General features: G+C 34.0%; 1 protein-coding gene across 1 annotated transcript in view; it reads left to right on the forward strand.

Moving 5' to 3' along the window:
- The window catches only part of LOC128866252 (diuretic hormone receptor), a 106,756-nt gene that overhangs the window by 45,469 nt on the left and 45,709 nt on the right, over window positions 1-15,578 (forward strand). The window contains exons 2-3 of the mRNA XM_054106836.1: window positions 5,950-6,458; window positions 10,893-11,091. Of these exons, the coding sequence (XP_053962811.1) occupies window positions 6,191-6,458; window positions 10,893-11,091 (467 nt within the window). The 5' untranslated portion in view covers window positions 5,950-6,190. The remainder of the gene's footprint in view (window positions 1-5,949; window positions 6,459-10,892; window positions 11,092-15,578) is intronic.

Raw genomic sequence — 15,578 nt, forward strand, 5'->3', positions numbered from 1 at the left:
ATTATAAATGTCATTTATTTGCGAAGACATGGTCTGTTCCAGTATTCTGCTATCTGCATTGTTACAATTATGGCGCAACTTTGGACATATGGTATACAATCATGACGAACGAGAACGGAGGACAAATTCAAACGCAATCATTTAATTAAAAATCTCATTGCTCGAATACCTTCGGCTCATAAGATTTGCTAAATTTCTTCTATCTTTCGTTACTTCAAAACTCCCTGAAACTATTAAAATACTGTAGGTAATTAAGTATTTTGGCCATTAAATCACATACGCACACACTTATTTGTAATTACACATTAAATACTTCTGCGCTTGCTATCAAGTTGGTATTCGGTTGAAGTTTACAACAATTGAGAATTGCCAGGCGTTACGTGGTTGCTGTAAATAACACTTGAACGCACAGTAATGGCCAAACAATCAACCAGCAACGGATAGAACAAATTCCCAATAACTACTAGCAGAATTGATTGATATATGTATTGCACAAGTACACACATACATACGTACATATCGAAACCGTTCGAAGCGTGCGATGTTCATGAGTTCAACCACTGGCCTTCCTTCCACCCAACGAGAGCTTTTGATCTCCCTCGTTTAACTCATCTGATTGAATTTCCTTTACATTGGTTGCAACAGTTCCGAGCCGCAATTCCGTCATTTTGGTGTGGTCTGACCAACAACACTCGTCAATTTTACAGTTGCCGCGCAACAAGCTTTATTGTTGTTATTGCTGTTTCAATTAGTAAAAAGTATTGATGTGGTTGGTAAAGTGTTGGCGTCCTTGGAAAGGTAACACAAGCTGGCATATCACGTGAATGGATAACTAACATACATACACATACATACTTTTGCAGGTATATAATTTTTGAAATATAATAACTGTAAGTCATGATTTGTGATAAAAAATATACAGTAAGCGATTCCAATTTGTTTCGGAGAGCGCGAATATAATTAGATATTTCGTTCCCAAGTTGGCGAAATGGGTAGAGAGTGAAAGCATTCATTTATTTGCTGATTCTTTCCATTTCAATTCAAAAGGGCTATTCGGGACATGTTCTTCGATTTCGATGTAACTCAAATACGTTGCTCTCTGGTCAAAATAACGAGACACGTATTTTTTTGTTTACCCGAAAAATTTTTTTTTCAAGCTTTATCGGCAATTTTGTTTTTCGGCTCAAAATCGATTTTTTTTAATTATATAAGAAAAAATTTTTTTTAAATGCCCATAACTTAGTCAAAAATTAACCGATTTTAATAATTCTGGTTTCAAAATGACCGTAATTACTTACACAAGCGACTTCATGCAGAAACAATTGCAAAAAAGTAGTTGAAAATGTTTTATTTTGCCAAAATCAAAAAGTGCGAAACAGGGTTTTTACTCAAAAATTCATTACTCAAAAACAACTCATTTTAGCTACTAGGCATTCAGCTCAATTAAAGTTTGAGATGTCCTTTTGATTTGGAAAAAGTTATAAAAAAAAAAATACACTTTTTGAAATATTGAATTTCGAAAAAACGTCAATTTTTTTTCTTTTTTGCCCTCTTAAAAAAGAAGAAGAAGCAATTATTATTCAGTTAGAGAGAGTAATAGGTTGGTGCCGATCGTGATGCCGCTACTTTGCTCTCAGCGACTTTGACAGCATCGGTGTATGTGTGAGGTCACATTTGAGGCATTTATTAGGGTGTTGTTTGTGTAATTTCTTCTCTTTGCATTTTCACATTTCTCTCGTTTCTCTCATGTATACAGCATTTTGTCTTGGAATTTTACGCTCAGGTTCAAGTTGAAACTCTGCCCTTCATTGTTTGATCTTGATCCAAAAACTGTATTTATACTCAGTTTCATTCAGTTTTCTGTTTCCACTTTCCCGCTTGTAGGTGTAATGTGAGTACTGGCAATGAAAAAAACTTAATAATTTCGAGCTGTTTCATAAAATTTGTTGCAAAATATTTTGTTATTTGAATTTTTAGGATTTAATTTAATTTAAAATAAAATATATATTACTTTAAAAAAAATTGCTGGAAAAAATTTTTTTATATTCAATTTATGTTTTTAAATTTCTTTATTTAATTTTTTCTTGATACATGTTTCTTTTGGAATTTTAGGATAAAATCGTCCCCTTAGTATAACAATAGCCTATGTGCTCATAGGCTATTATTTTTTTATTGAATTTTTGGATTCTCCATCGTCGATTTTATATGTGGTCAAAATTTGGTCAAATTCTAGTTCCACAAAGTGGGTCAAAACGTCAGTCAAAAATAATAAATATTTACAGTCATAATGAGATTTGAGTGAGAGCTACTTTCGGCAAAAAGTTTGAAATTCATTTTCTCAAAACATCAAACAATTTATAGGCTATTTTAATACTAAGGGGACGAAATATACTTTCTAAAAAATTTGTTGAGACAAATTTGTTGGTTAAATATACTTTTTAAAAATTTGTTGGAAACATTTTTTTGATTGCTATTTTTTTTATTTAGAAAAGTATAAACATATTTTTTTTTTTTTAGTTTGTTTATCTTTTTTTTTAAGTATAAACATAATTTTTTTTGAAAAAATTTTTTTATCATTTTTATTTTTATTTTTTTTTTCAAGTATAAACATAATTTTTTTTGAAATTTTTTTTTTTGCACTTTGCTAATTTTATATAAAAAATATATAATATATAATATTAAAAAAATTAGTTTGAAGACATTTTTTTGTGCCAAAGCTTTTAGTTTTTAATTTTCAGGATAAAAATGATTTGTAAAAAATTTGTTTTTTCAAGTTTTATTAATTTTATATTTAAAAAAATATACTTTTCAAAAAATTAAAAAAAAAATTAATATTCTTGCATTTAAATATACTTTTGAAGAAATTAGTTGGAAACACTTTTTTATTTAAGTCTTAGGATGAGATAAACTTTACAGAATTGTTGTTTTTTTTTTTGTTTTTTAATGTTTTTTTAGCGGAATATATACTAAAAATTTTGGAAAGCATGTTTTTGGTAATATAAAAAAAAAAATTTGTATTTTTAGAATAAAATATATTTTTAAAAAATTTTGTTGGAAAATTTTTTTTTATCTTTATTTCTACAGGGTGGGCCATAAAGCGTTTGCTTTTTGAACCACCTATTTTTTTGAGAATGGTAACACAAATGACATGTCAAATGTGTTCTTAATTTACTTAAAGGTTTGACATTTACGAAATGGGACGCTATACGCTTGAAAAAAATTGGGAAATATTGAAAACCTATTTCCAAAGTGGTGAGTCTTCTTCTTCTTCCGCGGTTACAGTAAATGGCGAGGTTTTGTTTCCAAAAATTGAAGAGAATGACATGGACGACATTTGGTTTCAACAGGATGGTGCAACTTGTCACACTGCCAAAGTTACACTCGAACTTTTGGCTACCGTTTTTGAATATCGATATCAATTGGCCGCCTCGGAGCTGTGCTTTAAGCCCGTTGGACTATTTTTTGTGAGGAGCCGTTAAGGGCAAATGCTATGCGAACCATCCAGAGACGATTGATGTTTTAAAACATGAAATCGAAGTTGCCATTCATGAAATTGGAGCCCAAACAATCGAAAATGAGCTTAAAAATTGGGTTGATCTAATGGCCTCCTGTAAAGCCAGTCGTGGCAGTCATTTGAACGATATTATTTTTTATTCATAAATAAAAAAAATAAATAATTGGCGCGTACACTTCTGTTAGGTGTTTGGCCGAGCTCCTCCTCCTATTTGTGCTGTGCGTCTTGATGTTGTTCCACAAATGGAGGGACCTACAATTTCAAGCCGACTCCGAACGGCAGATATTTTTATGAGGAGCTTTTTCATGGCAGAAATACACTCGGAGGTTTGCCATTGCCTGCCGAGGGGCGACCGCTACTAGAAAAATGTTTTTATTAATTTTGCTTTCACCGAGATTCGAACCAACGACCTCTCTGTGAATTCCGAATGGTAATCACTCACCAATCCATTCGGCTACGGCGGCCGCCAATTATTCATAAATGACAATGTTCAATCTTCAAAATAAAAATAAAAAGTTTGAAAAAATATTGATTCCTTATTTTTTATAGCCGATTCAAAAAGCAAATTTTAAATGGCCCACTCTGTACAATAAAATAAAAAAAAAACTTTTCAACTTTATTAACCTTTTTTATTTGTAATTTTCCGAATAAAATATACTTTTCAAAAAAATTGTTGGAACATATTTTTTTGTTCAAATATTTTTGTTAGTTTTTAGTATAAAATATACTTTTCAAACCCTTCTTTGGAACATTTTTTTTTCTGTTAAAATTTTTTATTTAATTTTTGGAACAAGTTCAATTTGTAAACAAATTTTTTTTTCGAAAAAATTTTTTGTTCAACATATTGATGAAGGTTAATTTTGGACATTTTGAAAATAGGAGTTTTTTCTCAAAAAAAATTCTCTATATTTTATCCTAAAAAAGTAAAGAAAAATGTTATAAAAATGTTAAAAGGAACTAAAGATATTTCACTTAAAAAAAAAGTTCAGCATTGATTCTACTTGCATGTATTACTCGCTCCTTTAACATGATACTAACAACGTCCTAAAACTTAGCCCACGCCTTAAGCCGACGGTGAGCCCAGACCAATCCCAATTGTACCCTATCTTTGAAAAGTGTTCGAATTAGTCATGCACAGGCAGTTGAGCGCTTTTCTTTCTAAGAACTCTTTTTTACACAAACGGCAATCTGGTTTTCCAAAAGGATATAATTGTATAACTGCACTTATTGTCGTTATCGGAGGTATTCGTTCGTCCATTGAAGAGGAAAAAGTCACTTTCCTTACCCTACTTGACCACACAAAGGCGTTCGACTCAGCAAACCCCAGTATCTTCTTGGCAAAACTCGACAAATTGTTTGGGCATCCCCTACTTATATACAGTGAATTACCTCTTTTCTAACAAATAATTCACAAGTTGTTTCTAGTGAGCCACGGACATCATCTCTTATAGAATTGCACAGAGGAGTTCCGCAAGAATCTATTCTTGGCCCTCTTCTCTTTTCTTTGTACATCAACGACCTACCAGCAATATTTACTGAAATGCATTTGCACTTGTATGCAGATGATGTCCAGATTTATCGATCTTGTAAACATAATCAAATAAAAGACTCTGTTCTTAAAATCAACTAAAATTTATGCCGAATCAACAAATGGGCATACGGCAATGCACCAACTCTAAGAAGTCTCAAGTGCTTGTTATTTCCGGAGAGCCCTCCGACACTTCGAGTTTTCCAAAAATCTGATTTGACAGCATTGCTATCAACTATGGCTAACTACGGCTAAAAGGCTCGGAATCATTTTCAACCAGCATTTCCTGGACGGTGCTTTTTTTTGTCATCTTTGACATTTGTTAGGCAGACAGATGTACAATTTTAAGCGATAGAAGAGCAGCGCGTTAGAATTATTGAAACTTAATAAAAAAAAAAATGGCAAAATTCTTGACTTTTTGGTGGACATAATGATTCGAATGAATTCACAATTCAAGGGTTGGTGAAAAAATTTTAATTTCTGGTTCTGTAGGAGATAGAAAAAGGACTAGCAGACTAAAAACTGGACTGAAAAAACTCAAAGAAAGAAATTTGCTCTGTGGGGGATAGAAAAAGAACTGGCAGTCCAAAAACTGGACGCTCTGTTGAGAATATTGCTGCTGTAGCGCAAAGTGTTGTTGTTGCCGAACAACCTCCAGCAACGATATCTCGAAGTTCTCAATAATATTCGCAGTTGGTATGGCACATTTTCGTAATGTTGCCATAGAATGAGGTGGCATTTTTCGGAGCAAAAAAAAACACTATAAAGTAAAATGATTTCATGCGCACTCTGTGTTACTTTAAAATATAGCGAAATATTTACTCCTTTCCTGTTGATACCTTTTCGAAAAGTTAAACGCATTTGTATAACCTTTCCTATTCTCGTTTCCATTTCCGGATACTCACAGGCAAAATCAACTTATATCTCAACAACGACGGTGAATAATCGCAGTAAGAACTCAACCATCAACATCGACACCAAAATCAACAACACAATACTCGTCCTAACGCCACGAGCACAGGCAACAGCAGCAAAAGCGCCCGAAGTAAGTGTAACAGTAGCCAAAGCATTAGCAGCAGCAACATTGCAAATATAGCCAACAGCAACAGCAGCAGCAGTGGTACAAGTGAAATAATTGCCAACTCAACATGTCGGCCGCGCCAGATGGTGCGGATGCGGACGCGGGTGCTGACGAGCCACTACTCGAGTCCTACGACAACCTCGACGCAATTAATGAGAGCACCGAACTGCAGTGCATGCTGCAGGAGCACATCGATACAACGACCTACGGCAATGACAGCGCCTACTGCCTCACCCACTTCGACTCGATCCTTTGTTGGCCGCGAACGCCGCGCGGTACTTGGGCGGCGCTGCCTTGTCTGCATGAGTTTCAGGGCATCCAGTACGACAGTTCGCGTAAGTACTAAATTTGAAATACACACATATGCACATTTGTATGTAGGAGTATTTATATTTATATAAACATATCCATGTATGTGAGTACGTGTTGGCGACGTATGGGCGAAACTACTGCCGTGGCATGTGAGGGCTGTGCGAATGAAAATTGTCAAAGATAAAAGTGAGTGAGCCGAGATGCACACTTTGGGGAATGTACATATGCATGCATTTATATGTTTGTCTGCACTTCTATAGACGTAAGTACTTACAGATGCACATATGTATGTATGCGGAAGCATGCGGTTGGTTTGTGCCACAAATTAATGTCATAGCGGGTGCCCTCTTTATACTTGTGGAATATTTTAGCCGAAGTGGTGGCTTGTGTCTCCACGTGCCTTGGTGCGCCAACATAATTTGTCTATCTGTGATGGCACTAGCATTTTCACATTTAAAAAAAAAGTCAAAAAAAAAGGACAGAGATCATTGAGGACACTCGCAAAGGCTCTAAACAGCCATGCGGCTTAAAAGGACAATAGCCAGTCATGGCTTGTGGTAACTTAGTGCGTGGTTGGTTAGCATCTACTAACAAGCAAAATGGTACTTGCTCACATATATTCGCATACACTTTTGTAGTTGATGAACGCGCATACCTCCGGGATTCTTAATAAATTAAGAGCAAAAATATTTACCCATACTTTAGCGATTTTTCACGGATTCATTAGCGACTATCCCTCGCCCAAAAGTGCAGATTTCAGAGTATCTGGCGCAATTGCCTCTTGAAAAGAGTATTCACAAATATTTTTTAACGTTGCTACAATATGACTTTTTTTTAGTATAACAAATCTTTGGGGAATTTTTCATCAACTTCTATTCGTAAAACTGCACAAGCTTGTGATTGTCTCTAGCGCTTTCAAGAAAATGAAAAGTATGGAGGCATAGTCTTCAGATCTCAACGAGTTGTAAGTAATGGCTGGTGCTCTGATTTACAAAATCCCTTAATGCGGGCAAAAATAGACAGCCAAGAGAGCAAAGTTCCAATTTGTTGAAACCTAGGCAGCCAAGTGTGCGCGCGGTAAGAGCTTCACTGTGAAACATTAACTGCTCTGCTGCTGCTTATTTTTCCTTTTTGCCGCACAACCTACATTGGAAAAAATGTGCCACGCCCAAATTTTACAAGTGTGCAAGCGCCAATTGAAAATTGGTTTGTTTGTGGGATTGGAAGAAGTAAACTGTAAAAATTTTGAAAACAATTATATTATTTATTTAATTTTAAATTTTTTACCAGTTTCTTTTAAATTTTTAAAATTTTTTTTCTGATAAAAAAAATTTTTTTCGAAAAAAATCAAATTTTTTTGTTAAAAATTATTGAGCAATTTTTTTTGTCATTTTCAATTTTTTAGAATAAAGCATTTAAAAAAAATCAAATTTTTTTATTCAAAATTTTTGAAATTTTTAATTAATTTTTTTAGTTATTTAGGATAAAACATATTAAACATTTTTTTTTTCGAAAAGCAATATATTTGAGAAAATTATTGTTCTACGTTTTTAATTTTTTGGGATAAAATATACTAAAAAATATTTTATGGCATTGTTTATTTTTTAAGATAAAACATTTTAAAACAAAATTAAAAAAAAAACTAAAACTTTTTTGGTCAAAATTTTTCAGAAATTTTGTTTGTCATTTTTGATTTTTCAGTATAAAACATATTACAAAATTTTTTTTTTGTTATTTTTGGTTTTTTAGGATAAAAACCTCAATTTTTTGTTAAAAAAATTTCAGAAATTTTTTTTTGAATTTTTCGGAAAAAAACAATTTTTTGTTCAATGTTTTTTTTGTTATTTTTCATTTTTACAATAAATTAATTTTTTTAATAAAATATTTTTCGGTATTTTTAATATTTCCGGAAAAAATGTATTAAATAAATTTTTTTGGTCAAAGTTTTGGAGAATTTTTTTTTTGCCATTTTTTGTTTTTTAAAAATAAAGTATTTTAAGAACAATTTTTTCGAAAAAATCAAATTTTTTATTTGAAATTTTTGAAATTTTTAATTTATTTTTTTAGAATAAAACATATTAAACATTTTTTTTCGAAAAAAGTCAATTGGATTAAATTTTTTTTGTTATTTTTGATTTTTAGACTACAAGTTTTTGAGAATTTTTTTTGGTTATTCTTGGTTTTTAGGATAAAAAATTCAATTTTTTGTTAAAAAAATTTCAGAAAATTATTATTTTTGAATTTTTCGGAAAAAAACAAGTTTTTTGTTCAATGTTTTTTTTTTGTTATTTTTCATTTTTACAATAAATTAATTTTTTTAATAAAATATTTTTCGGTATTTTTAATATTTCCGGAAAAAATGTATTTTTTGCCAGTTTTGATCTTTTAGAATAAAGCATTTTAAGAAAAAAAATTTTTTCGAAAAAAATCAAATTTTTTATTTAAAATTTTTGAAATTTTTAATTTATTTTTTTATTTTTTTAGAATAAAACATATTAAACATTTTTTTTCGAAAAAAGTCAATTGAATTAAATTTTTTTTGTTATTTTTGATTTTTAGACTACAATAATTTTTTTAATAAAATGTGTTTTTAGAAAAAAATCATATTTTTGTTTTATTTTTTTGACTTTTTGATTATGCAGGAAAAAACATATTAAACAAGCTTTTTTAGTCATTTTTGATTTTTTAGAGTAAAGCATTTTAAGAAAAAAAAATTTTTCGAAAAAAATCAAATTTTTATATGTAAAATTTTTGAGAATGTTTTTTTACTTTTGATTTTTTAGGATAAAACATATGAACATTTTTTTTTTTCGAAAAAAAAAAAACAAATTTTTTGTTCGAAATATTTGAGAAAATTATTTTTGGACACTTCTGATTCAGATTTTCTTAGGATAAAACATATTTAACATTTTTTTAAAATAAAATCAAATACTTTTGTTTAATATTTTTTATGGTATTTTTGATTTTTGGAATACAATAATTCCTTTAATAAAATTTTGTTTAGAAAAAATTCAAAATTTTTTTCTTTGAAATTGTTTTTTTGCATATTTGAGTTTTCAGGAAAAACATATTAATTAAATTTTTTTTATAATTTTTGATTTTTTAGTATAAAACATATTAAACAAAATTTGTTTGTCATATTTTATTTTTTAGAATAAAGCATTTAAAAAAAAAGTTTTTCGAAAAAAAATTAAATGTCTGGTTTTAAATATTAGAGAAAATTATTGTATTTTTCGACATTTTGGATATTTTAGGATTAAACATATTTAAAAATTCTTGTTCAATATTTTTTTTTTGTTATTTGTGATTTTTAGAGTACAATAGTTTTTTTACAATAATAAAATGGTTTTTAGAAAAAATTAAATTTTTTTGCTTAACATTTTTTTTTTGGAATTTTTGATTTTTCAGGATAAAATATATTAAAAAAAATTTTTAATCAAAGCTTCTGAACAGACCTTGCAAAATTTCGCTTTATAAATCTATAGTCCGACCAGTTTTTTGCTACGGATAATAAGTAAAAAAGACAAAAACAAACTCCAAGTATTCGAAAAAAAATGTTGAGGATAATCTTCGGTGCAGTGAAAGGCAGCGGCGAGTGGCATATAAAATGGAACCATGGAACCAACTGAACCAACTTATAAGAAGGGAAAATGTTATGCGGTCCATCAAAGCTCAAAAACAAAGATGGCTAGGCCATACCATGAGAATGGACTCCACGAGAGCTCAGCGAAAAATAACTGACGCTTAAACATTTGCAATGAAAGCAATAGGCAAACTAAGTTCAAGATGGATTGACGAACTAAGAGACAGCATGGGGAAATTCAATCTCAACAACTGGAAGGAATCAACCTAGGATCGGAGAGACATTTTGTGCAGCAGGCCAAAGCTCACACCGAGCCGTAGTACCAAATGATTATGATGATGGCCTCATAAAATCATTTTTGTTACTTAGTAAAAAAGCTATGCAAAAACAAAATTGACTAATTGATGCGCCACCTCGTATTTATTAATTTTATTTATTTAACTTTTTTTAATATATTTTTCAAAACTTTGCTATATGTCGAGTTGCTTCCTGAATATATATAAGTATAATACGCCAGCACAATATAATTTTTTGAATGCATGTGCATGTACATATAAATGGAACGTTTAGCCGCGCTTCTTCTTCAACTCGTGGTGTGCGTCTTGATTATACCGACTACTATGAACGGCAGATGGCTTTTACCAACAAACTTCATGACAGAAATAAACTCGGAGCCTGCTGTGCGACATTCACCATTAAAAGAAAACTTTTTCTATAATTAAGTGTTTCATATCCACAATGAGCTTCGAACTCTGTCGCACAAATCCATTTGTCTGCGGTGGCATAATAATTAATATTAATATTTCATGAATTTTTAATCAAATATTTACATAGGTATATAATTTGCTTAATATCTCCTTCTTTTTGTTTGCAGAGAATGCGACGCGCTACTGTCACGCGAACGGTACGTGGGAGAAGTATACAAATTATGATTTGTGTATGCACCTGCCCGCGCCCTCAACTGTACCTGAATTCGAGCCAATCATCGAGTTGCCAACGATAATTTACTACATCGGCTACACAATCAGCTTAGTCTCATTGACGTTGGCGATTATTGTCTTTGCGTATTTTAAGTGAGTATTTATGCGTAAACAAATACACCATGGAAAAATTGACAAAACAGCTGGGGAGATAATTCAATAGAAGCAGCAAAAAAATAGAAAATTGCCAAATTCGATGCGGGTCGAACTTTACAAACCAACATTTTATGTAGTTAAACTCAACTGTGACTGGCTGTTAGTTTCAGAATCAAACAAACTCATACACAATGAAATTTATGGATTGTAATTTTAGTTTGGGCAAAAAGAAATCCATTATTTTCCTGGCAAATGGCTTTAGTGACCGATGCCTTTTAAAGGATCGATCAAACAATTTAAAGTGTATGCTCGTTGTCAAGATGACATTCCATACTCAGAAAAATCGTTTGCTGTTTTTTGTTTATTCCATGCAGTTGTGAGTTACAGGGTGTTAACAATCAAAGTCAACAAAGGCAAAATTCGGTACATTTTACAGTTTTTGTTTGATAAAGTCGAAAATGCAAGCTAGGTCGCTGAAATTGTGAATGGCGTTTATGGTGCCGATATAAGGATGATATATTACTAGGTTTGCCCTATAACTATGGTAAAAAACAAAATTGTGAGGGGAACTTCGGTTGTCACGTCACGGGAAAATTCGCTAGCCGAAATCTGCAGGATAATTTCACACAGACAGATTTGCCGTTGTTCAAACGGCAGCGAAGTGATATTGTGGTATTTTTTTTCATATATCACTAACAAGTTCTTAGTTTTTTCGCAAACAAACCGATTCATAACTCCTGCTATGTCATCCCATTCTGGCAGGACTCTGTCAAATTTGCTGTGAGCCTGCAATCGGTCCGATATTGGCCGCACCATTAAAACTCTTTTCACCATGGTGCCGATGCTGTAACAGATAATTACTTGCAATTTTGGTTTCGTCGATTCCTTTCAGGCATTTTTGATAATATTACATGGACGGACGGAAATGTAGCTTTAACATATAATAAGTGGACGTCATGGAATCTCAATAAGATTTACGTCGCATCTAAATGAGTTGCACCAAGCTTGAAAAGCGGCTCGCCGTCTCATCTTCCTCTCCCCATCCTGGGCAGAGTGCACTGTTGTTGTTGTTGTTTTACTAGTAAATTTGACCTATCAGTGTAGTGTAATCACCAGTGGTCTTCATCTAGCTCATCTGACGGTAGACCCTGGAAACTTGCTGTTTCGACAGGTTGGGTCCAGAGGGAGAGGGGTGTTATATGAGTGAGTTGGATGGGGTTATTGTTGTGCGGAGTGCATTCACATGCCGGACATATGTTTAGTATGTCGGGTCGATTCAGGATAGGTAGGCGTTTTACCTGCTACAATATCCAGAACGTAGATGTGCCAAGATTACGCGAGACTCTCGGGGAAGTTGGAGCTCTTCGACTGCATTGGGTGATGGTTGGACTCCGATGACGAGATTTGGGGGTCAGGAGCTTAAGAAGGTGGTAAGAGTCTCCCGATGAATATCGTTAATTGTCTGTCTGTACACTGTCCGGTCCAGTAATTGTCGGTCTGTTTTGTCCTGGACCTCGTCCGCGTACTTGAGGCGGTGCCTCCTGACATGCCTGGGAGTCGGCTCAGATTCAAGCAGATGTCTGTATGGGTGGGACTTGTGGTAACACCCTTACAAAAACTGTTTGCTGAGTCGCAGTCCTGATGACAGTGTTTTGACAAGCCTGTAGCTTTGTTTATTGTGAATCACTGGTTCCAGGCGACTAGACAGGCGCAGTATAGTTTAGAAAGGGCCGGCCTATTGCCTTAAATGTCAATAGCAATATTTCTTTGTCTTTGCCGGTAAGCGATTTGAGGACCTTGCTGCGGTTTTGGACTTTAGTGCTAATAGCGGTTGTACGCGCTGAGAAGGAGAGCAAACTGTCGAAGGTAAGTCCCAAGATTTTAGGGTTGTTAATAGTCGGAATTGGTGTGTCATCGGCTTTTACTTTAAGTTTACTTTGGGTCGCCGTGGACTTCGTGGGGGAACGTTGTGGCCCGTCATAAGTCCGATCAGCTGCCTACAGTCCCCACGTATCCTAGGACTCATGTTAGCATTAGGATATTATGTCTACCGACATACGTGTAGTTTAGCCTGGATTAACACGGCTCAACTACCCTTGAAATGGTGGGAGGGCTATCTAAGGCCATGAGAGCAGCTTTGTTGCCGCTGCATACACATATAGATCTGCCTTTTCACCTGCTTTTCCACTCAACTCAACTTTCCTTATTATTATTTTATTATTATTATTATTAGGCTACTGCGTAAAGTAGATCTATTGTGCAAAGCCTGCTGAGGTACCCTATATTTTGAGGCTTTTTAGAAATTTTAGCACATTCTGGGGTTTATTGTTCCATAGTTTATATGGAGTCACAGCGGTAACCAGTAACCAGTTAAAAGTCTTAAGTCCACTCTGCCAAGCGAAAGTAGCTTATCGGAAATTCTGTTTTTGCAGCGCTAGGAATTGTTCTGCTTATTGTTGACCGATAGCTTTTCGCCAGCGTTCAACGAACTTCTTCACTTCCCACCTCCTGACAATTTCGTTGATTTGGCCTTTGTAAGTCCACAGAAAGTTCAGGACCAATTAGAGGCATGTGCCCCTCTTTTTTTTGCTAGTTGGTCCGCTATTTCGTTTCTCTCGTGTCCAGGAGCCCAATCCAATAATATTGTGTTGACGTTCCTTAGCATATTAAGAAGGTTCAGCAGTCATGATCCATTTTTGATGTGGCTGTTGTTGTTTTTGTTGAAGTGGTTGAGTGTTTCCACTGAACTAATCCTAATTAGTGACCAGCACCGTTTTACTACCGCCGTCCTCGTTTAATGATGTTTGTTTATTTTTTATTTTGGTTTTTTTTTTTGTTTTTGTTCTAAGTCAGATCCATTTAGTGAAGTCCAAGTATAGCAGCAAACTCTTTATCTCGATGTCTGAGATCTCATTAATTTGCTGCAAGAAAGGCTTACCAAAGGAGCGGAGTCATGCCCTAGCCCTGAACATTCACATAAGAAGTGGAAAAGATTTTCCTGCGCTCGTTTCCACGGCATTCGGTTCTATGTTACCGAAACGACCCGGATTTATATCCGAGCAAGGACTGTCATTCCAGCAGCATTCCCCGTATGTAAGTATGGGGAATGTTTATGCTGCTACAACAACAACAACTTTCCTTCGCTCCTTCCGCTCGACAGCTTCTGCAGACAGGATTGAAGGGTAGGTTGAGTCTAGCTGCATGATCCCCTACTTTCCAATGGCCTGTAAGGGTTGCAGTGATGTGTGAAATGTTTGGCCGAGGCATCCTAACAGATAATTCGTGCTTTGGATTTTGTATCACGCCCATGTGCTTTTTGTTGTAATACATGTAGTTAGTTGCTTCCATCTTCTTTAAGCTAAAGCATGATAGTGTGAAGCAATGGATGCTTTTATTGAGTTGAGTGGGGTGGAGACTGCCACCGCCTCTGCTATTTCTAGTGTCGAACCTTTTCTTGCTAGCTCATCCGCTATCTCATTACCCCGTATGTTCCTGTGACCGGGAACCCATAACAGAGTGATTTCTAGGCAATGACTAAGCATTTCCAGCTCCTCTCTATATGTGATGAGTGTAGTTGATAGAAGGACTTTCAAAGCCGCTTGACTATCTGAAAGTATGTAAATGTGATTTCTTTTCACTGTTCTACGTAAACATTCCCTCACACATATCTCAACGGCATGTATTTCCGCCTGGAAGGTAGTTGGGTAGAGACCCATTGAAAGCGATTTTTTAAATTTGGGCCTATTGATTCCCGCGCTAGTTCTACCATCTTCTAATTTCGATCCATCAGTGTACCATACCTGTTATCTCGGCCTGAAGGTGATAGAATTATTTATCCAGGCCGCACGTTCCTTAAGGAGGACTTGGAAGTTCCTGAAGACTTAACAAAAGTTCTTGTCCCTTATAACTTGACCTTTAAATTTCAAGCAACGCTCAAACGTAACGAGATTCGAAACAAAAACCAAAATAATCTAAAGCTACCGCTAATTGGTGCACACATTGAAATATATTATTAGGTAATTCAAGAAAATTTTATGCAGCTATTTTAGAAGGAAAATTACGAAATTCATTTGTCCCATTTAGATATTTCGTTTAGTGTAGTATTTGACTACTTGGTGCTTAAGCTTTGACATTACGCATTATTTTTAAGTGGTTACAGTAGTTACAGGCTCTGACCAGCATTTTGCACTAATTAAAGACAAATCTTCGATGCAAATAAAAAGCTGCTGCTATCGCAAATGCCCCAGCTTAAATTCCTTTTGTACTGCTTTAGAGACAGACACAAAATAAATGGCAAATAAAGCTCATTACGATGCTGTCCTAAAACTAACCACAGAGAAAATATATGTGAAATACATACACACATACATACATTCATTTATCTGTATATTGACGCTTTGAATAGCAAATCTACAAAGGCGCAACATCCCTCGTTTTGACACTATTTGCCATGGCAACCTTTGTAGCATTGCCGCACACTTAGA

This window comes from Anastrepha ludens, chromosome 6 (genome assembly GCF_028408465.1).
Source record: "Anastrepha ludens isolate Willacy chromosome 6, idAnaLude1.1, whole genome shotgun sequence".
Classification (NCBI taxonomy): domain Eukaryota; kingdom Metazoa; phylum Arthropoda; class Insecta; order Diptera; family Tephritidae; genus Anastrepha; species Anastrepha ludens.